Source organism: Marmota monax, unplaced genomic scaffold (assembly GCF_021218885.2).
Source record: "Marmota monax isolate L192 unplaced genomic scaffold, Marmota_monax_Labrador192_F-V1.1 WCK01_AAM20220418_F8-fsc00078, whole genome shotgun sequence".
Lineage (NCBI taxonomy): Eukaryota > Metazoa > Chordata > Mammalia > Rodentia > Sciuridae > Marmota > Marmota monax.
In genome coordinates, this window is record NW_026694865.1 from 5,646,811 (window position 1) to 5,670,121 (window position 23,311).

Sequence of the window (23,311 nt, forward strand, 5' to 3'; positions counted from 1 at the left end):
CTATCTGTGCACTTATAGACTGGGTTTTTCTGAACTGTGAACCTCCAACTGCAGCATTCTTAATTTTCACCTCTTTTTGTCTGAGGTGAATGTCAAATATTTAGTGTAGGTGAGCTACAACTATTTACCTGTCCATGCAGGAGAGTGAGGAAAGGGAACATCAGTGGCTCAAGAAAGGGGTATCTAACCCTATATGTGGTGAGGAAGGAGGAGTAGCTTACTGTGGGTATCAGAGCCCAACCTGAAAAATCAGAGGCCAGGCAGAATAGAGAATGTATATGCCAGGCAATGGGCAGACTGCTGCAGGGTGTCAGAACTTCCAACAATTTAAACAAGACGGGAAGAGTGGGGATAACATGGGGTGGGCACAGAAAATGAGACATCATAGTTTGATTTGAATGAGGGAGGTGCCAGCTTGGTGGGGATGGGATTTGGTGTATAGGGGAGTGTCAAAGCAAAATTAGGGTGAAAGAAGTCATCTGCATGGTAGAGGAGGGGCAGTGAAGATTGGAGTATGTTCCACATGAAAGGGATTGATCAAACAAGTAAATATTTCAAAATTTCTCACTGTTGGAGAAGTAATTTACAAATACAGAAGTAGAGAAAACTAGAATGAACCTTGAAGTGCTAGAATGGAATTAGAGGTTTAGTGTGGTATCTTTGGTTTTCAATAATAAATGTAAAAATAATGATAAATATTGATATAAGCATATGTGTCTATATGTATTGGTAAGTATTCTCTAGCTCTGTACATTGAATGGACCTGCATGCAGTCACACCCCAATTGCAATTTATACCTGAGGCATGGAGTTTGCATCAGTTATAAATACGGTTCTCTACCAAAAGGAATCAGGACTCTTTGGGGAAATGTTGGTCTGAAGTTTAAAGCAAGGAGGGTACAAAATGAACCCTACAGTATATTATATTAGAAAATAATGAGTTGTTTCAAGAATGATAGAGACATAATAAAACAAACCCAAACACAGAAGCCAATTTGAAGTGATTTCCACTGACAAATCTGGGACAATTTGAGCACCAGATGTTAGTAGCATATTAGCCTGTTGAATAAAATAGGAAACCATGAGTCTATACAGTTATGTGTTGATCAGTTAATTGAAAGTCTGATGAGAAGCAGAGTCTTATACAGTTTCAAGGTTCTTTCTCACAGAATACATAAAAAATGACAAAGGGAGAAAGAGTAACCATACAGTAGAAAAACTTGGCAGACACCACTGTAATAATCAAGTGATCAACGTGAGCTTCATCAGATCAGTAATGAGGTAAATCAACATAATGTGCCCCCGATTTTTGGCAATGAGAATGCATTATCAATTCTATAATATTCCTCCCAAAGATGTATGACCTCTTTAATCTTAAGGAAATATCAGACAAACGCAAATTGAGACATTCTACAGAAACATTTTCTGTAATAGGTTAAGATTAAAGAAATAAAGGAAAAATTGAGAATTTGTTCTAGAGGGAAATGAAGAGACTTTACAGCCCAATACATGTAATACATTGTTCAGAACTGTAACACTTAGAAAAATCAGCAAAACTTGAATATTGTTCAAGGATTAGGTAGTAATAATATGTAATATGTTAGTGTTAATTTCCAGTCATACTTATGTAGGAAGATATCCTTTTTTTGTTGAAGTATATATTAAAGTATTCAGGAGTGATGAGTAACTCTCAGATTAAGAAAAAAAAGTCATTTGTACTATACTAAAAACTTTTCTATTAATTTGTGATTATGCATAATGCATATAGTGTTTGTGATTTTATGCTGTTTGTGATGATAGAGAAAATGAAGAAAACAAAGCTTTATTGTATCTCAGCAATTTATTGTAAATTATCTCAACAATTACAAATGTAAGGCTGTTTAAAGAAGCCCATAACTTTTAAATTTAAGTGACTATCAAAGAAAATCAGTGATTTTGGGGGGCACAATAACTAAAATATTACTTATCTCTCAATATTCAGAAATCAGCTCAAAGCTGAATTTGACATGAAAATATCCTTTAAATAAACACCATATGTCTTATAAAAATAAGAATTGAGAAGTGATTCTCTACATTGACAATCAAAGTACTTAAATACCAACTACTATATTAGTAACTTCAGTCATTTACTTTTTTTTTTTTTTTTGCTGTATCCCAGGAATTTTGGTATTTTTATTTGTAAAACAACTTTTGTAGATTTAAACTATTGGTGTTTTCATTTGTGAGTTGAATCATGCAAGTCAGGGACCCTCTATAGTTGGATCCTTTTTTTCTTTTTTAATCAGTTCAGGTACTTTACTCTTTTGGAGAGTTTAAGTTATTTTTTTTTTTTTTTTTTTTTTTTTTTTAATTTTTTATTGTGGGTTGTTCAAAACATTACAAATTTCTTGACATATCATATTCCACACTTTGATTCTAGTGGGTTATGAACTCCCACCTTCACCCCATACACAGATTGCAGATTCACATCAGTTACACATCCATTGATTTACAAATTGCCATACTAGTGTCTGTTGTGCTCCGCTGCCTTTCCCATCATCCACCCTCCCCCCTCCCCACCTCTCCCCTCCCCTCCCCTCCTCTCTCTCTACCCCCTCCACTGTATAACCCTGAGGGTCTCCTTCCATTACCGTGCAATTTACCTTCTCTCTCCCTTTCCCTCCCACCTCTCATCCCTGTTAAATGTTAATCTTCTTCTCCTGTTCTTCGTCCCTACTCTGTTCTTAGTTACTTTCCTTATATCAAAGAAGACATTTGGCATTTGTTTTTTAGGGATTGGCTAGCTTCACTTAGCATAATCTGCTCTAATGCCATCCATTTCCCTGTAAATTCTATGATTTTGTCATTTTTTAATGCAGAGTAATACTCCATTGTGTATAGATGCCACATTTTTTTTATCCATTCGTCTATTGAAGGGCATCTAGGTTGGTTCCACAGTCTTGCTATTGTGAACTGTGCTGCTATGAACATCGATGTAGCAGTGTCCCTGTAGCATGCTCTTTTTAGGTCTTTAGGGAATAGACCAAGAAGGGGAATAGCTGGGTCAAATGGTGGCTCCATTCCCAGCTTTCCAAGAAATCTCCATACTGCTTTCCAAATTGGCTGCACCAATCTGCAGTCCCACCAGCAATGTACAAGTGTACCCTTTTCCCCACATCCTCGCCAGCACTTGTTGTTGTTTGACTTCCTAATGGCTGCCAATCTTACTGGAGTGAGATGGTATCTTAGGGTGGTTTTGATTTGCATTTCTCTGACAGCTAGAGATGTTGAGCATTTTTTCATGTACTTGTTGATTGACTGTATGTCCTCCTCTGAGAAGTGTCTGTTCAGGTCCTTGGCCCATTTGTTGATTGGGTTGTTTGTTCTCTTATTGTCTAATTTTTTGAGTTCTTTGTATACTCTGGATATTAGGGCTCTATCTGAAGTGTGAGGAGTAAAGATTTGTTCCCAGGATGTAGGCTCCCTATTTACCTCTCTTATTGTTTCTTTTGCTGAGAAAAAACTTCTTAGTTTGAGTAAGTCCCATTTGTTGATTCTAGTTATTAACTTTTGTGCTATGGGTGTCCTATTGAGGAATTTGGAGCCCGACCCCACCGACTGTAGATCGTAGCCAACTTTTTCTTCTATCAGACGGCGCGTCTCTGATTTGATATCAAGTTCCTTGATCCATTTTGAATTCACTTTTGTGCATGGCGAGAGAAAGGGATTCAGTTTCATTTTGTTGCATATGGATTTCCAGTTTTCCCAGCACCATTTGTTGAAGATGCTATCCTTCCTCCATTGCATGCTTTTAGCCCCTTTATCAAATATAAGATAGTTGTAGTTTTGTGGATTGGTTTCTGTGTCCTCTATTCTGTACCATTGGTCCACACGCCTGTTTTGGTACCAGTACCATGCTGTTTTTGTTACTATTGCTCTGTAGTATAGTTTGAAGTCTGGTATCGCTATACCGCCTGATTCACACTTCTTGCTTAGCATTGTTTTTGCTATTCTGGGTCTTTTATTTTTCCATATGAATTTCATGATTGCTTTCTCTATTTCTACAAGAAATGCCATTGGGATTTTGATTGGCATTGCATTAAACCTATAGAGAACTTTTGGTAATATCGCCATTTTGATGATGTTAGTTCTGCCTATCCATGAACAGGGTATATTTTTCCATCTTCTAAGATCTTCTTCTATTTCTCTCTTTAGGGTTCTGTAGTTTTCATTGTATAAGTCTTTCACCTCTTTTGTTAGGTTGATTCCCAAGTATTTTATTTTTTTTGAAGATATTTTGAATGGAGTGGTTGTCCTCATTTCCATTTCAGAGGATTTGTCGCTGATATACAGGAATGCCTTTGATTTATGCGTGTTGATTTTAAATCCTGCCACTTTGCTGAATTCATTTATTAGCTCTAATAGTTTCTTTGTAGAGCCTTTTGGGTCTGCTAGATATAGAATCATATCATCTGCAAATAGTGATAATTTAATTTCTTCTTTTCCTATTTTTATGCCTTTAATTTCTTTCGTCTGTCTAATTGCTCTGGCCAGTGTTTCGAGAACTATGTTGAAGAGAAGTGGAGAGAGAGGGCATCCCTGTCTTGTTCCAGATTTTAGAGGGAATGCCTTCAGTTTTTCTCCATTCAGAATAATGCTAGCCTGAGGCTTAGCATAGATTGCTTTTACAATATTGAGGTATGTTCCTGTTATCCCTAGTTTTTCTAGAGTTTTGAACATAAAGGGATGCTGTACTTTGTCAAATGCTTTTTCCGCATCTATCGAGATGATCATATGGTTCTTATTTTTAAGTCTATTGATGTGGTGAATAACATTTATTGATTTCCGTATATTGAACCAGCCTTGCATCCCAGGGATGAATCCTACTTGATCATGGTGTACAATTTTTTTTATATGTTTTTGTATCCGATTCGCCAGAATTTTATTGAGGATTTTTGCATCTAGGTTCATTAGAGATATTGGTCTATAGTTTTCTTTCTTTGAAGTGTCTTTGTCTGGTTTAGGTATCAGGGTGATGTTGGCCTCATAGAATGAATTTGGAAGTTCTCCCTCCTTTTCTATTTCCTGAAGTAGCTTGAAAAGTATTGGTATTAGTTCTTCTTTAAAGGTTTTGTAAAATTCTGCTGTATACCCATCGGGACCTGGGCTTTTCTTAGTTGGTAGTCTTTTTATGGTTTCTTCTATCTCCTCAATTGATATTGGTCTGTTTAGGTTTTCTATATCCTCCTGACTCAATCTGGGCAGATCATATGACTTAAGAAATTTATCGATGCCTTCACTATCTTCTAATTTATTGGAGTATAAGGATTCAAAATAGTTTTTGATTATCTTCTGTATTTCTGAAGTGTCTGTTGTGATATTGCCTTTTTCATCCCGTATGCTAGTAATTTGAGTTCTCTCTCTTCTTCTCTTCACTAGCATCGCTAAGGGTCTGTCGATTTTGTTTATTTTTTCAAAGAACCAACTTTTAGTTTTGTCAATTTTTTCAATTGTTTCTTTTGTTTCGATTTCATTAATTTCAGCTCTGATTTTAATTATTTCTTGCCTTCTACTTCTTTTGCTGTTGTTTTGCTCTTCTTTTTCAAGGATTTTGAGATGAAGTATGAGATCATTTATTTGTTGGTTTTTTCTTTTTTTAAGGAATGAACTCCAAGCAATGAATTTTCCTCTTAGAACTGCTTTCAATGTGTCCCATAGATTCCGATATGTTGTGTCTGTGTTTTCATTTATCTCTAAGAATTTTTTAATTTCCTCCTTGATGTCTTCTATAACCCATTGATCATTCAGTAACCTATTGTTCATTCTCCAATTGATGTATGCTTTTTCCTTCCTTCTTTTATCGTTGATTTTCAGTTTCATTCCATTATGATCAGATAAGATGCATGGTAATATCTCTACTCCTTTATATTGTCTAAGAGTTGCCCTGTGACATAATATATGATCTATTTTTGAGAAGGATCCATGTGCTGCTGAGAAAAAAGTGTAACTGCTTGATGTTGGGTGGTATACTCTATATATGTCAATTAGGTCTAGGTTATTAATAGTGTTATTGAGTTCTATAGTTTCCTTATTCAACTTTTGTTTGGAAGATCTGTCCAGTGGCGAGAGAGGTGTGTTGAAGTCTCCCATGATTATTGTATGGTGGTCTATTAGACTCTTGAACTTGAGAAGAGTTTGTTTGACGAACATAGCTGCACCATTGTTTGGGGCATAAATATTTATGATTGTTATGTCTTGTTGGTGTATGGTTCCCTTAAGCAGTATGTAGTGTCCCTCTTTATCTCTTTTGATTAACTTTGGCTTGAAATCTATTTTATTTGATATGAGTATGGACACGCCTGCTTGTTTCCGAAGTCCATATGAGTGATATGATTTTTCCCAACCTTTCACCTTCAGCCTATGTATGTCTTTTCCTATCAAATGCGTCTCCTGTAGGCAGCATATTGTTGGGTCTTGTTTTGTGATCCATTCTACTAGCCTGTGTCTCTTAATTGGTGAGTTTAAGCCATTAACATTTAGGGTTATTATTGAGATATGGGTTGTTCTTCCAGCCATATTTGTTTATTTCTGTTACTAAACATTGTTTGTTTTCCTCTTTGATTGTTTCCCCCCCCCCTTTACTGTCCTACCTCCCACTGTTGGTTTTCATTGTTATTTTCCATTTCCTCTTCCTGTAATACTTTGGCTAGGATGTTTTGAAGAGATGGTTTTCTAGCTGCGAATTCTTTAAACTTTTGTTTATCGTGGAAGGTTTTAATTTCATTCTCCATCCTGAAGCTTAATTTCGCTGGATACACAATTCTTGGTTGGAACCCATTATCTTTCAGTGTTTGAAATATGTTATTCCAGGATCTTCTAGCTTTCAGAGTCTGTGTTGAAAGATCAGCTGTTATCCTGATTGGCTTGCCCCTAAATGTAATCTGCTTCCTTTCTCTTGTAGCTTTTAAAATTCTCTCCTTATTCTGTATGTTGGGCATCTTCATTATAATGTGTCTAGGTGTGGATCTCTTATGATTTTGCACATTCGGCGTCCTGTAGGCTTCTAGGATTTGGGATTCTGTCTCATTCTTCAAGTCTGGGAAGTTTTCTTGTATTATTTCATTGAATAGACTGCTCATTCCTTTGGTTTGGAGCTCTGTACCTTCCTGTATCCCAATGACTCTTAAGTTTGGTCTCTTGATGTTATCCCATATTTCTTGGATGTTCTGCTCATGGTTTCTTAACAGTCTTGCTGAGCTGTCTATGTTCTTTTCCAGTTGAAATACTTTGTCTTCATTGTCTGATGTTCTATCTTCTAAGTGTTCTACTCTGTTGGTAGTATTCTCCATTGAGTTTTTAAGTTGGTTTATTGCTTCCTGCATTTCTAGGATTTCTGATTGCTTGTTTTTTATAACCTCTATCTCCCTGTATAGTTGATCCTTTGCTTCCTGGATTTGTTTGCGTAATTCGTTGTCGAAGTGATCTTTCATTGTCTGATTTTGCTGTTTAATGTCTTCCTTGATACTCCAGATCATCTGAAGCATGTATATCCTGAATTCTTTATCTGACATTCCATCTGCTGCAGCTGTTACCTCTTCTAAAGTTGCGTTGACCTGCATTGCTTGTGGTCCTTTCTTTCCTTGTCTTTTCATACTGCTTGCGTATCTTTCCTGCAGGTGCGGGCGGCGGCTCTGCTCTCTCCTTATTCCAATTGGGGTGTCGTGGCTACCACGCCGGCAGGTCACTGGGCCTGTTCTGGGAGCTGGTGGCGGCTCTGTTCTGCCCCTACTCCAATTGGGGTGACGTGTCTGTCGTACCAGCAGGCCACTGGGCCTGTCCTGCTGGTCGGTCGCAGATCTGCCCACCTTTCGGGCACGAGTGGAGGCTCTGCTTTGCCCCTACTCCAATTGGGGTGTCGTGACTACCCCGCCTGCAGGATGCTGGGTCTGTTCCTGGCAAGGGAGGCGACTCTGCTCTGTCACTACTCCAATTAGGGTGGTGTTTGTACCCCGCCGGCAGGCTCCTGGGCCTGATCCGCCGGTCTGTTGTAGGTCTGCCTACCTTGAAGGCGCGGGCGGCGGATCTGCCCTGCCCCTCCTACCACGCCTGCGGACCCCTGGGCCTGATCTGCAGGTTGATCACTGGTCTGCTCACCCTGCGGGCACGGGTGGCGGTTCCGCTCCACCCCCACTCCAATTGGGGTCACGTGACCACCACACCGGCAGGGCCTGATCCGGGCGTGGGATAAGGATCTGCTCTGCCCCTACTCGAGTTGGGGTGACGTGTGTACCACACTGGCAGGCCACTGGGCCTGACCCGCCAGGCTGTCACAGGTCTGTTTACCTTGCAAGCGCGAAGGGCGGCTCTGCCCTGCCCCTCCTACCATGCCCATGTACTACTGGGTCGTGGGTCTGCCCACCTGGCGGGTGTGGGTGGCGGCTCCGCTCCGCCCCCTCTCCAATTGGGGTCACGCGGTCACCACGCTGGCGAGCCGCTGGGCCTGCTCCGGGGGCTGGCGGCGGCCCGGCTCCTTCCCTCTGGCTCGAGGACAAATTGAGGAGACTCGGGTGACTGAGCCTCACCCCCCTTACCAGGAGACCAACTGCTTATGTCACCGCTGGTATTGATGAAGATCTCTCCTCCACCGCTTTCTGCTGACATCAGATCTCTGCCATGTTGGTATCCTATGCGAATGGCAGCATTTCGTTCCCCTTGCCAGGCAACCCAAGCAATGGGTGAGTCCTGACCTGCCCTCAGCAGGACCCGGACCGAGACACAGTTTCCGCGGGCTCCTAGCCCCGGTCCAGGGAAGTTCCGGGGGCCGGAACTCGGCCGCTCCGTGCTCGGTGTAAGCTCCTATAAGTGTAGGCTCCAAGAAGCAGCCCCCGCGGGCTCAGTTCCGGGAGCCGGAATTCGGCCGCTTAGTGTTTGGTGTATGCTCTGATAGTAGCAGGGTCCAAGAAGCAGCCTCCGCGGGCTCCGCAGCCCTGAGCCAGGGCAGTTCCGGGACGGTTCCGGGAGCCGGAACTCGGCCGCTCTGTGCTCGGTGTAAGCTCCTATAAGTGTAAGCTCCAAGAAGCAGTCCCCGCGGGCTCAGTTCCGGGAGCTGGAATTCGGCTTCTTGGTGTTTCGTGTTTGCTCTGATATTAGCAGGGTCCAAGAAGCAGCCTCCGCAGGCTCCGCAGCCCGGAGCCAGGGCGGTTCCGGGACGGTTCCGGGAGCCGGGACTCGGCCGCCCCGCGCTCCGTGTTCACTCCGATAAGATCAGATTTTAAGAAGCCCCCAGGCGCTGAACCCTAGCAATCTGTCTGCAAGCCGCAGGCGAATTGCAGCCTGAAATTACCTGTTCTATGGCTGAATGAGCTGCGGTCAGTCAAAAACAGGTGTGGTGACGTCAGTTTACCAACATGGTGGCTGCTGGCCTCCTCTGTGGTCTGACCGGTGTGGAGAACCGAGATGGACCGCTTCCTTCCCCGTCTCGAACCCAGAATTCAGCCCTGAGTGCGGTGCGTCTGGCAGAAACTGCAGCGCTGTAACCCTGCGTCTCTATCCCAGCGCGCCTTGCAGACTCTAGCCGCGGGGCGATTTGCTGAGTAAGCAGTGTTACCCTCCGTGCGACAAACCTCTCGCGTTTGAGTCCCCGTAGCCGATCCTCATGCGATGGAAATCCTTCCTCCAGGTTCCGGCGCACCCCACTATTGCTGGAAATTCCTAACAAGATATCCTTTAGCCGTCCTGACTTGTCATACTCCCACACAGTGAAGCAGCACACGGGGGTAATGCACTCCCCTCGCCGCCATCTTCCCTCCTAGTCATTTACTTTTTTCTATGTTATTTTATTATCTGTTTTTAAAAATGTGAGGAGCTAGGCACAGTGGCGCATGCCTATAATCCCAGAGGCTGGGGAGGCTGAGGCAGAAGGAATGAAATTTCAAAGCCAGCCTCAGTGACTTAGCAAGACCCTAAGCAACTTATCAAGACCATGTCTCTAAATATAAAAAAGGGCTGGGGATGTGGCTCAATGGTTAAGGACTCCTGGGTTCAATCCCCGATACATACACACACACACACACACACACACACACACACGTTGTGAAGAGAGATTATTGTAACTGCCTATCTCATGGTATTCAGAGTAGTGTTGTATAAACTAAGAAGTAGAAAATATTACAGCTGTCTTTATTTTTGGGTTTTATCCAAGTTCATAGATTAATTCATTTGGTTTTATCATCATGACTTAGAAATGTTATTTTTAAATGACTGATGAATAGCAGGAACAGGTTCATAAGCATTTACCTTTTCCTACAAATTTAGAACACTTGAGCAATAGTTGACATAAAAAATAATGTTTCTGGTACTGATAGAGAGTTAATGAGCTAAAGATGACAGAAATATCAACTCTAGTCCTTAAAATATTTTGGAATAGGAAAAGATAGATATATGCCATCATCTGTTTAGAACCTAATTTATTTTCCTCTAGAAACACTGATATAAATGATTAACCTATAATTCAGATGATACTGGGGTGCAGTGTTGTGTGTTATAAGTATGTATTAATTTTTCTGTGTATGGAATGAAATTCTAAACCACTTTTTAGGACACATAAAAATCAAATTTTTTGAGTTATAAAATACAAACATTAAATATACCTTAAAGTATATATTTTGATGAGTTTTGACAAATATATCCACATAACCATGATTTCAAAATATAGAACATTTTCGTCACCCCACAAAAGGTTTTGTTTTGAGGGAAGCTTTATTTTCTTTTTTGTAATTATTTGTTTACAAATGGACTTTCAGATCCCTGCTTTTTGTAAGTTAAGCTCTACCTGTTTACTTTGAGAAGGAGATCATGTCCTACCTCCTTGACATTTACCATTACAGCAGTGTATCAATAACATTTTGTTAATATTTTAATCAAAATTTTATGTTTGCCTTATGTGGTGCTTATAAAATTAAATATTGGAAATAAATGGGAAGGTAAGTCTTTTAAAATAATTTCTCTTAATCCTGGTTTATAGGAATAACTGATTTTTTTGCATAAAAAGATGTTTCTGGGTTAGCCTTATATACTTTAAACATATTTCTCATATGGTTCTAGGTTTCTACTGGTCATACATATATATTCATGGAACTTCCATTATGAACGATGGTATTTTTATAACAGTTGTTCCCTGTGCCAAGCTAACTGAATCATAAGGAACCAAATTAGTCATCAGAGTTTAGCATGCTGTAACCAATAAACTTATTAATCTACATGGGAATACTGGGTTAGTTGTAGAAATCCAATTAAGAGCTTAGAAGAAAGAAATATTATATTATTTTTGAACTATTAATGCATCTTGTTCATAAGTTTGTATTTCACCTAAACTCATATTGTAGTGTCACATACTTTTTTGAAATATTAATATGGTAAGATGCACAAAACTTATAATTTTGCTAGATACCTAGGGTATCATTTCCTAAGTAGCATAGCTTAGTACTGATAATTAATACATTAAGTGGTCTAGGATTTTCTGTAGGTTACTATCATTTATTTGATGGGAGTCAATGCAGGAGATGATTGAAGCAGTTCCTTTAAAAATATAAATTCTGAAAAGTCTCAAAAAATAAAATTATATTAAATGTATAAACATTGTTTCTAGGCAAACTATTTTCCTAAAATACAATTTACCTGTTCAAAGTCTTAATCCAACAAAAGATCATTTATGTATACTGGATTAACATTGTACTTAAGGATTTTAATGAGTAATCAGAAAATCAAACTGAGAACATACTAAAACATAGTCACTTGCATTTGCTTTATTATAATTCCAGAGAATTTTATTAGAAAAAGAAATTTATCACAAGACTTAAAATATAAACTTCAGATGTAGTTAGAACAGAGATTGATTATATTCCTAAGTATTGTTAAGCAGAACTCCCAGAAATATAAGTAACTGTACAATGAATACATTGAGAACTGCCTTTTATATTTTAATACCATAATAAGTATAGCAAGCACAAAATATTGGTGCTTACTTTTAACCTGCAAGTGTTTTTTGATGATCAGTCACACTTTAAGAATGCTCACGTATGAGGAACTGGTGATATAGCTCAGTGGGGGAGCACTTGCCTAGCATGTGCAAGGCTCTGGGCTCAACCACTAGCACTAGAGGGGATTAAAAAAAGAATCATTTATGTGGAGGTTATCCCTTAGTTGAATGACTGTGAGCTCATTTTTTAAGTGAACAAATCCTCTTACATCTGGCAGTTTAGCAATGGAAAATATTAAATATGCATTAACTGCCTAAGCCCATCTGTGATTAAGATTGAACAGAAATTAGATATTTTACTCTTTTGATCTTAACATATCCAAACAGAAAATATTTGACTGACTTTTAAAATCTGAAGTGAATAATGCTTAATAGAAATAAGAAAAAGAGTATATGAGAATTATTTGAGTTTCATTTATGACTAATTTAAGAACCATGTGTTCTTGTTCTTCACATGATTATATTTTAAATCCTTACAATCTGTTCCTGTAAAATGGTGCTTAATTAAGGGCAGTTTTGTGTAACAAATAGTCTTGTTAGAGTTTTTCTTGGTTTTTCAAGCATCCCTTTGCAATGTTTTCTGAGCATATTAATATCTTGTGGAAAAATATAAAGAGAAAATGAAAATTATTTTAATTTTATCCTGAAGTGGGTGTTGTATTTCTTTTTTTTCTCAATAGACACAGATGTCACTGTGCTTTTCAAAAGACAGAAATGTCCAACTGATAAATATAGGATTTATGGCATGGCTGTTTTTATAATGCTGAACTGGGATTTATTGGTACACAAGTAAAGGAAAATATTCTTTACCAAGTCATTTAATCTATAGTGCAAAATTTTTAAAATTTTAATAGACTAATATACTGATAAATAGAAAGTTATCCTGGACCCCAGGCTTTTGCCATGAGAGCTAAATGGCTAGATAGGGGGAAACAGGCACAGATCAGGAAAGGGAGAAACTGTTAAATAACTTAATTAATTAATTAAAACACCTGGTGCTCCTAGACAAGCAGTCCTCTTATAATATCCCACCATGGAGACGGGCATAGTTTCTAGCATTCTTTCCAGCCTCGTTGGATACTAACCTTTTTATTCTAGTCCATCTCTTCTATTTCATTATCATTGCTAGCATTTATATTACATAACTGTGTTTCATCTACATAAATATGTTTGTGGGAATAAAGCATCTTATTTCCAATGAACACCACACCCTTCTAGAGACACCTGTGATTTTGAGTTAGCATTGACATGCTTCTAATGTTTTTTAAAAATATTATCTCTTGAGTTTCATAATAATGACCAAGGCATACTTCATTTTTATTGAAATTTTGTTCCTAAACACTTTTATTAAATTGCTAAAGAAACAGAAGTGTGGAAATTAAAAAGGAGAAAGAACTCCATAAGTTTAGTATCCCAATGTAAAATCCATTTTGCATTTACTTTGTTTTATGTTACATAATTGTAAAAGTGTCCCAATTTTTATACATAACTAATTAGCATTTTAATAGCACTGTCACATATTTTAAGAGTAAATTTTGATTTTTCCCCCAGACATGACATAGTTTAAAATGTCATTTGATTTTGTTCCATCCCTTCCCATTCTGTTTCTAGTTACAAAAGCAATCACTTTCAGCTCTTTTCATTTACCTTAAGATTTTTAAGTAATATTTTTATTGCTGCTCATAATTTCCTGTATTATCAATTAATGTCCTATGAACTACCACCACAATTCTTCTAATATAGTTAAAACATGAATTTTGGTCAAATAGTTGTTCAGTGTTGATATTACTGTCTTTTTGTATGTATCATAGCTAAGCTATAATTAAATTGTCTTTCATGTATAGATTTTTATTTTCCCAAAAGTTAATAAATGCTCTGTTTTTATCTTGTATCTGTTAATAATTCATCTCTGAATTCTTGTACAGAAGTGAAAATTTCTATTTTTTCAACACATCCAGTAATCATTTGATTTTTTTTCTTTTAATTCTTGCTGGAGTTTTCCATGCTGTCATTATAATCTGAGTTGACTGCTTCCTGGTCTTTGATCTGGCATTTTTCTTTACTATTATTTTTGTTATTGTATAACTTCCTTGTAGAGTAGGATGCCCTACTTTCTGGCTTCAGTAACTATTTTTTTTTTTTAATTTCCTTAAATACATCTCTTGGTAGCTTAGTGAGAAAGGGTACATGGGAAACTGTGTGTTTGTGTATATGTGGTACTAGGATTGAACACAGAGACACTTTACGACAGAGGTATATCTCCAGCCTTCTTTTATTTTGAGATAGCATCTTACTAAGTTGCTGAGGTGGCCTCAAACCTGCAATTCTCTTGTCTCAGACCCTTGAGTAGCTGGGATTATAGTTGTATACCAATTGTGCCTTGTGAATGAGAGAGAAAGATTTTTTTTTATTCCCTGCCTATCTGAAAATTTCTTTTTTTTTCTCTGCTACTACTTGTTAATTTGGTTGGATCAAATTTTTTTTTTAATTCAACAAAAATGTATTGATCATCTCTTACTTACCAGGTACCTTTTGTTGTTGTTTTAGTTTTGTTTTTAGTTGCTGGGGATATAGCAATGATCACAATAGACCAAAATCTTTTTCCTTATAAAGTTGACATTCTATTGGTGAAGGCAGATAGATAAAAGACCAAATAAATACTTGAAATGTATAGTGTGTTAGATAATGAAAAGTTCTTCTGCAGGAAAGTAACAATAATAAAAGATGAGGGAGAAGACAGGGAGTATGCTGGGACAGAAAGATTTGTTTGAAAGTTTACAACAGCAGACAAGCAATGCCAAATGAGAAAGACCAGACATCACAACCAAGTGGCTCCCTCAGAGAAGCAGTCTGTCAGGCAGTGGAAATAACATGTGCAAAGGCCCTTTGGTGGGAGTCTGCTTACTTTATTAGAGAAAAGGGAATGGCCAGGAAAATAGACTGGAGATGAGGGCAAAAGAAAGTAGGGAGAGAAAAACAAATCCTTAAGGCCTTACAGGTAGAGGAATAACTCTATTTAAAATAACAATAACTAAGTAGAATTAATAAAATAGAAAATAAAAATAACAACAAAAGAATTCCCATTTACCAAGTACCAAACATACCTCCTGTTGAAGGACTCAATAGGAGCCCCCTTGACTATAAAATGGGACACTGTAACTGTCTCCCAGGTTTGCCACCAGGACCAATAAGCAATAGGTACCAGGAGGGGTCCCGCTGATTGTGCTAGATGGCCACCTCAGCTAAGGAAGTAAGCCAAGCCTTTCCAAAGCAGGCTACTCCCCCACACATCACTGCCATGGCTCCACCTCCCAGTCCTGTCCCTGCAAAAGTCTGGGCACAAACCAGTGAGTGCAAATACTGACCCTGAGACTACCCAGATTAAAATTTTGAAGTCATTGCTGTATTGTCTTGTAGCGTCTAGTGTTACATTTGAGAATTCTAATACCATCTTGATTTCCAATCTTTTGTACTTGATGTCTTTTTCTTTTTGGAAGCTTTTTAAATCAACATACCTTGAGTAGGATTTTTTTTATCTTAATTGAATTGGATATGTGTAGGCCTTTTTAATCTGCAAATTCATTTTTTTCTATTCTGGGGAATTTTCTTCTCTGTTTAATGTCTTTGTTATTGTTCTCTTTTTATAAAATAATTATTATCTGGATATTGGCCCTCCAGACTGATCCTCTTAATTTTCTTTTTTTTTTTTTCATCTTTGTCAGTTTTTTTTCATTTTGTCAGTTTCACTTTTTGAGAGATTTCTTTAGTTTTATCTTCAGTTTTTATATGTCTTATTTCTGCTATCATATTTGTAATTTCCATACAAATTCACTGAATGTTCCTTTTTTTATTCATCTTATTCTTATTTCATGATTATAAGCTTATTCATTTTAGTTATTTTGAAGGTTTCCTCTCCCTGCTCTGTCTCTGCCTCTTCTGTGTACATTTTTATGTTTGTTTATTTTGTTCTTTTTCACATTATTGTGTTCCTTGTTTCTTGTGATTTATTTGTTTAGCATTCTTTTTGAAGAGGGTGGCAAAGGAACTCATTGGAGCTCTTTCTGGGAAGGTGGGCTTGGGCCTTCTTAGGTGTGAATTGAATATCATACCTTTACACACCTATTTCATTGCAGTCCCAGTTTGATCAGTGTAATTCATTTCTTTAGGCTGATTGGTTTCCACAGGGTGTATCCTCCAGTGTGAGGTCTGGAGAGCAGAAGCCTAACAACTAGTGTTCTTAGCTGAGTGAGGAGGATAACTCAGTTTTTCTTCGTGTGACATGTAGACTTTTACTTACTTCACCTTCCTCATCTTCCCAGTGTCCTCAAGTGTAAAGTCTTTCTGGTTCACTCAGAAAATCCCAGCCAAGTCAGGTACAGTGGCACATGCCTGTAATCCCAGCAGCTCAGGAGGCTGAAGCAGGAGTATTGCAAATTCAAAGCCAGCCTTAGCAATGGTGAGGCACTTAAGTAACTCAGTGAGACCCTGTCTCTAAATAAAACACAAAATAGGCCTGAGGATGTGGCTCAGTGGTTGAGTGCCCCTGAATTCAATCCCTGGTACCCCGCCTCCTGCCCCCTAAAAAAGAGAAAATCCCAGCCAGTTCTGCTACCATTGGAGAGAGGTAGCATCCTAATTCTGTTTTTTTTTTTTTTTTAAAAGAAAGAGTGGGGGGTGGGGGGGGGAGAGAGAGAGAGAGAGAGAGAATTTTTTAATATTTATTTTTTAGTTCTCGGCTGACACAACATCTTTGTTTGTATGTGGTGCTGAGGATCGAACCCGGGCCGCACACATGCCAGGCGAGCGTGCTACCGCTTGAGCCACATCCCCAGCCCCCCTAATTCTGTTTGGTTGGGCTGTGGATCTGGGAGTCCTTCCTTAAATGTAGGCTTTGAATTAATCCACCTGCACTCCCAACTTCAAGGGCATCTAGTTCTATTTATTCCTGATATTTCTGAGGGTCTACAGAGCAAAGCAAATTGCTTTTTGATGTTCCTCCTCCCCCTCCCCGGTGCCAGATATGTGGCCCTCCGTTTTCATTGATTTAGTCTCATTTTGAGGGGATTTTGGGAGTACAAAAGGCAAACTGTGCTTAATTTGTCTTGTTCAAAGTGTATATAATCTTTACTGTTTTAATTTTTTGAAAATATTTTTAGTTGTAGATGGACGCAATACTTTTATTTTATTTATTTATTTTTCTGTAGTGCTAAGGATTGAACCCAGTACCTCACACATGCTAGGTGAGCACTCTACCACTGAGCTACGACTCCAGTCTCATAATGTTTTCATAATAGACATTTTAATGACTGTTTCATTCAGTGAATATACCATAATTTATTGATTAACCTGTTTTTGACTTGGAAATGACTTCTAGTTAATTGCTATTGCAATCCCACAAAAACGTGTTTCATGCTAATAGATTTTTTACACATTAAGTTATTGCCCACACATCCCCCCCCTTTCTTTAAACTGTACTGGAGATTGAACCCAGGGTATTGTGCATGATAGACAAGTACCCCACTGCTAAGCTGCACCCCAACCCTTTTTAAGCTTTTTGAGATAAGATCTTGATAAGGTTACCCAGGTGTGATCCTCTTGCCTCAGCCTCCTAAATAGCAGGAGTTAATAGGCATGTGCCACCAGGCCCAGTTATTTTCTTAAAATTAGAGTACAATGAATATGTCTAGCTTTTACTTTCTAAGAAAGTCTACTAATTTTGAGTACTAACAAGGTATGTGATTATCTAGCTTACTACATTGATTGTATAATTGTTAGTTTCATCATATAAAAGTCTTTTTGACAAACTATAAAAGAAATTTCCAGTTGGGTATGACGGCACACACCTGTAATCCCAGAGACATGGGAGGTTGAGGCAGGAGTACCGCAAGTTCAAGTCCAGCTTCAGCAACTTAATGAGGTCCTAAGCAACTTAGTAAGAGTCTGTCTCAAAAAAATAAAAAATAGGGCTGGGGATGCCTCTGGATTCCATACCCAGTACTATCAAAAAAAAAAAGAAAGAAAGAAGAGAAGAAACCCTTCTCTTATGATGAATTTTAAGTATCCTTCAACAGAATTAAAATACATGTTGGTTCTAAAAGCAACATATTCTGCCTTGTTTATATTTTTATTCTGAATATTTATTGCTTTTGTATCTTTTTAAAATAATAAACATTAATTTTATTTGGAAATAAGCAGCAATATAAAGAAGAAACTATTTGCTGGTAATTCTATACCCAGAATAGTTAGTATTTTGGTAATTGTGTGTGTGTATGTTTATGGAAGAAGAATGCATAAATACATAACATACATAATCACTCAAAAAAATTAAGAATCATTGTGTGTGTGTGTGTGTGTGTGTGTATGAATGATTTGGTAGTCTTTTATTTTTCATTTGTGAACATTTTCTCTTGTCATTAATTATAATTCTCAAACTGCCCTGATGTTGTATAGTTCACTCTCTGTATAGACAATTTAAAATATTCTTTAATCCTGGAAGTTACAGTATATAATAAAGTGAATTTATAATCAACAATTTATGTAGGATTTTGAATATACTTCTTTTTAATAGAAAATTTTTAAAACTTACCTTTTTGGTATACTTTAAGATTTAATCTGTTAATAATTCTTCCAACTTATTCATTCTTGGTATGGGTTTGAATTTTTTCTTAACAAATATAGTTCTGTGGATTGTATTTTGTCATATGTTTGACATATTTAAATGAACAATTGTTCTGTCCTTTATGAGTTCTTGTGGGGCAACTTAGTCTCTATAAAGTTTTTAATTTTTCTGGATATTTTCTTGCAGTATAGTACCTAGGAAAAATAGTACTACTGAAGTGCTTTCAATATTATTGTGCCTGGAGTTTTCAGTATATGTACTTTATACACACTGAAACAACTTGGGAAAATTTGTTAGATTTAGTATAAAGTTTAAAAATTACAGCCCAATATCCTAACACATGTGTGTGCATTTAAAAAAATATTTGTTGAGGGCTGGGGTTGTAGCTTAGTGGCAGAGCACTTGCCTCGCATGTATGGGACACTGGGTTTGATTCTCAGCACCACAAAAAAAGATAAATGGAGATATTGTGTCCGTATACAACCAAAAAAATATTTAAGGAAAAAGTGTTTGTTGAATAATTAATAATGCAAAACAACATTAAAAAATACATTGGGGGCTGGGGTTGTAGCTCTACTAATTAGTACTCTACTAATTTTGAGTACTAACAAGGTATGTGATTATCTAGCTTACTAGATAATGGCAGAGTGCTTGCCTATCACGAATGAGGCACTGAGTTCAATCCTCAGCACTGCATAAGAATAAATAAAATGAAAGTATTCTGTCCATCTACAACAAAAAATTTTAAAATACATATACATTGGGACATCTGGGTCCTATCCTGTCCTGTTTACCTCATTTCTCTTTTCTTTCCCATAGAGAGAATAATTTTCTTAGTGTTCTTCTAGTACTTCTTTCTGTAAATACAAACAAAATAAATATATGTTCTTATTTTTCCTCTTTTATTACTCAAAAGATAGTATACAGTATAAAATGATTTTCACCTTGGTATTTTCATTTAATTATCTTGGAACTCTATATAGGGATAGAGAACTTTTTTCTTTTTAAATAGCTCTTTAGTGTATACTAGTGAAGATATTTTATTTAACCATTACCCTGTAGATGAACACTCATCTAATCAATATGGGGTTTTTTTAATCAGTATTTTTTAAACTTATTCAGGTCGATATGGACAAAAGTGGTGAAGTGCGACTCATAGAATTGGATGAATCTTTCAAAAGTGAACATACTGTTTTCGTAACACCACCTGAGATCCCACATCTACCCAATGGTGAAGAACCCCCTTTACAGTACAGGTATTCAAGAGGCAGAATGTTTGAGATTGAAAGAGAGAAGCAATCCATCATCTGTGACATAGCTTTCTAAGGACTGTGGTATTTTCAAAAATCCAAACTTTACAGATCCCTAATTTTTAGGTGGTAAGCAAGCTTATCCCACATCCATTATTAAGTTTTCAGGTATAAATGGAAAAAATATATAACTTTGCATAATAAATACTTGGGTAACTCTCTAATTATATCTATATAAGGATCCTCATAAATATCGATTAAATTTATTGACTTCCCCTCACTGAAATGCAGCATTTTTATTATAGAATTTTGATTTTCACTTCTCACTAAAGCTGATTCCATCACTTGCATCCCCTTTTCATTCCATACATACATTGATTAATGTAACTTAGTTTATAAAAAGATTAAATCTAATTTAGGGTCAATATTTAAGACCTTGATTTGTATAAAATAATTTTAAGCTATTCATTTTTTCATAAAGTCATGAAAATTCAGAATTATTAGAATTGATTATTGTTAATTTAGGAAATTTTGTCTGATATTGCTAAGTGCTTGGTCTATAGATTTAAATGTTATATTGTCTGCTTTCAAGTCTAATGAGGAAGAAAGATCCTCAGCACAGTAAAATGAAGCTATAATAGAGGTAGATTTATTTTTTAGTTTCTAGTGCTGTGCATTTACTACCTAAAATTGTATTTTCCTTAAAACTTAAAATTTTTAAAAATTCTCTAATAATACTTTCTTACTTCATTTATTAGACTCTAAACTTTTTAATTTTACATCTGTAATTCATTGAGTCACAGTTTATTATTTTCATTGGAAAAGGATTTCCCTGATATCCTCATGTATGGATTAAATTCTTCATTGTATAGATGAAAACTAGTGTGACAGATGTTTGTGAATGTAGATTAATTCATAGACCATTTGATTCTACTCTTACTGTTCATCCGCTAATGATGTTGCTCATATCACTTTTTAAAGTATGTCTTTTATCCTTTTTTTAATGATTTTTTTAGTTGTAGATGGACACAATACCCTTATTTTATTTGTTTATTTTTATGTGGTACGGGGGCTCAAACCTAGTGCCTCACGCATGCTAGGCAAGCACTCCACCACTAAGCCACAACCCCATCCCTTTTAGTTGTTTTTTAAAATATTTCTTATAATTTCTCCTTTCTAAACAAGATATCGCTCTGAGATTTCTTTTGTACTTTACACTGCTTAGTCTGCTTTTAGTGTTTCACTAGTACAGTTTTGTTTTACTTTCTGTGGTTTGGTTTTAACTTTTTAATTTAAATTTTACTTTCAGATTTGGTCCTCTACTATAATTACTTAGCTTAAAGAGTTACCAGTTTTTAATATAGCATATGTAATTTTTTTTCTTGAGACTATCAGTATAATTATGTTATAATCACTGAAAAAACAATTGAAATTGGTCCTCTTAATAAAAGATGACTCATTGTAAAATGATGAGATATTTCCATAAGACAAACAAAGTGGTCTTATTATCACCCTATATTGATTCAGTGACTTTTTTTAAAGGGACATGGTTTTCCTGAACTTCTTTGCTGTTTTATTCCAAATTAGCATTCTATCATTACTAATATTTTCTTATTCTATTGAATTTTCCTATAGGAATATGTAATAGATACTATTTATCATCTTTTATTATTAGGTTTCTTCTTAATTAAGACTATATGCCTTTAAAAATATTTAAAATAGGCTAAGTTTGTTACTTGGGGAGATTCTTTTCTTTTTTGCATATTTCTTCTAGCTGCTTCCTTTTAAATATCCAAAACACCTTGCTGTAGCACCCTGATGTTCATCCAAAGCAATGACCTTGATGATTGCTTTGTTTGAAGAGTATTGATTTGGTGGGCCCTTTTCCAACAGCCACATTTTCTAATGTTTGCTGTCTCTTCTTTTAAAAGTTTGAGTTATTTTGTAATTTGATGTCAAGTTCAATTAAATGTATTGCCCACCCCCAGATATAGAGTCTGTATTTAACTATTACACTTCTAAATATTATGTTAAGAAAAGCAGGCGCTGGGGTTGTGGCTCAGCGGTAGAGTGCTCGCCTAGCACGTGCGAGGCGCTGGTTCGATCCTCAGCACCACATAAAAATTAATTAATTAATTAATTAAATAAAGGTGTTGTGTCCAACTTAAAAAATATATTTCTTAAAAAAAAAGAAAGAAAGAAAAGCAGCATTAGCATTTGCAATGCTAATAGCAAGATAGTTAAATTCTAAGATAGGAAGTTTTCTTAGCTTGTAACTACTGTTATCATCTATGTATGCTTGAAATTTTGTTTTGCTTTTCCAAAACAGCTATAATGGATTTCCAGTTCTTAGGAACAATTTATTTGAGAGACCTGAAGGATTTCTGCAAACACGAAAGAACAAATTGCCTTCAAAATCAAGTAGCCCTAGTAGCCCTTCTCCCATGTTCAGAAGAACAAAACAGGTACTTTTAAATTTTTGCAGTTTTCATGTAATCAAATATTAAATCTGACATTCATTCTCCCTTAATATACTTTACCATCCACAAATAACTATTATTAGATTATAATGCTCCTTATACAGTATGAAGATTCAATAATCTGACCTAGGAAATTAACCTGAGTATCTTATTCTAGAAATTTATTGCGTATTGTATGATAAGATTCAAGAGGAAACTTAAAAATATATTAATTATGGACAGATTTTTCTATGGAAATATTGTGACCTTTATCTGCTCAACATTCAGCTCAAGAATGATGTCTGAGAATTTAATTTTTATGAGACTTTTTGCATTTTTTCCTAGGAAATTAAATCAGCCCATAAAATTGCCAAGAGGTATTCTTCTATCCCTCAGATGTGGTCTCGGTGTTTACTACGACACTGTTATGGACTGTGGTTTATTTGTCTGCCAGCTTATGTGAAAGTGTGTCATTCCAAAGTCAGGGCTCTGAAAACAGCATATGATGTGCTAAAAAAAATGCATTTGAAGAAGATGGATCCACCTGATGAGGTATCAATTATTCTTTAAAATACATTATTCTAGATTTAGGTACATAAGTATCTTTGTTTTTATACACTTTTTACCTTGTGTTTCAGGTGTGCTACCGCATTCTTATGCAGCTCTGTGGACAGTATGATCAGCCTGTGCTTGCTGTTCGAGTGCTTTTTGAAATGCAGAAAGCTGGTATTGATCCCAATGCAATTACTTATGGTTACTATAATAAGGTAATCATTTTGATTTAATGGAGAAAATTGTTTTTGTAATCATAAGACCTTAATTTAATTGCAGAAATAATTGATGCAGGGGGTTATTTGGCATTTATTTTAGAATTTCCAAAATAATTGTCTCAATGAAGCAATTTTTGTTATTCTTCATGTTATACAATCTACTTTAATATTCTTTTGCTGGATTCTAAAGCCAATGTA

General features: G+C 36.5%; 1 protein-coding gene across 8 annotated transcripts in view; it reads left to right on the plus strand.

Moving 5' to 3' along the window:
- Dennd4a (DENN domain containing 4A) overlaps positions 1-23,311 on the plus strand; it is a 134,727-nt gene that overhangs the window by 75,436 nt on the left and 35,980 nt on the right. For all 8 annotated transcript variants that reach the window (XM_046426483.2, XM_046426482.2, XM_046426485.2 and 5 more), the window contains exons 14-17: positions 19,757-19,890; positions 22,214-22,349; positions 22,689-22,895; positions 22,982-23,110. In XM_046426483.2, the coding sequence (XP_046282439.1) occupies positions 19,757-19,890; positions 22,214-22,349; positions 22,689-22,895; positions 22,982-23,110 (606 nt within the window). The remainder of the gene's footprint in view (positions 1-19,756; positions 19,891-22,213; positions 22,350-22,688; positions 22,896-22,981; positions 23,111-23,311) is intronic.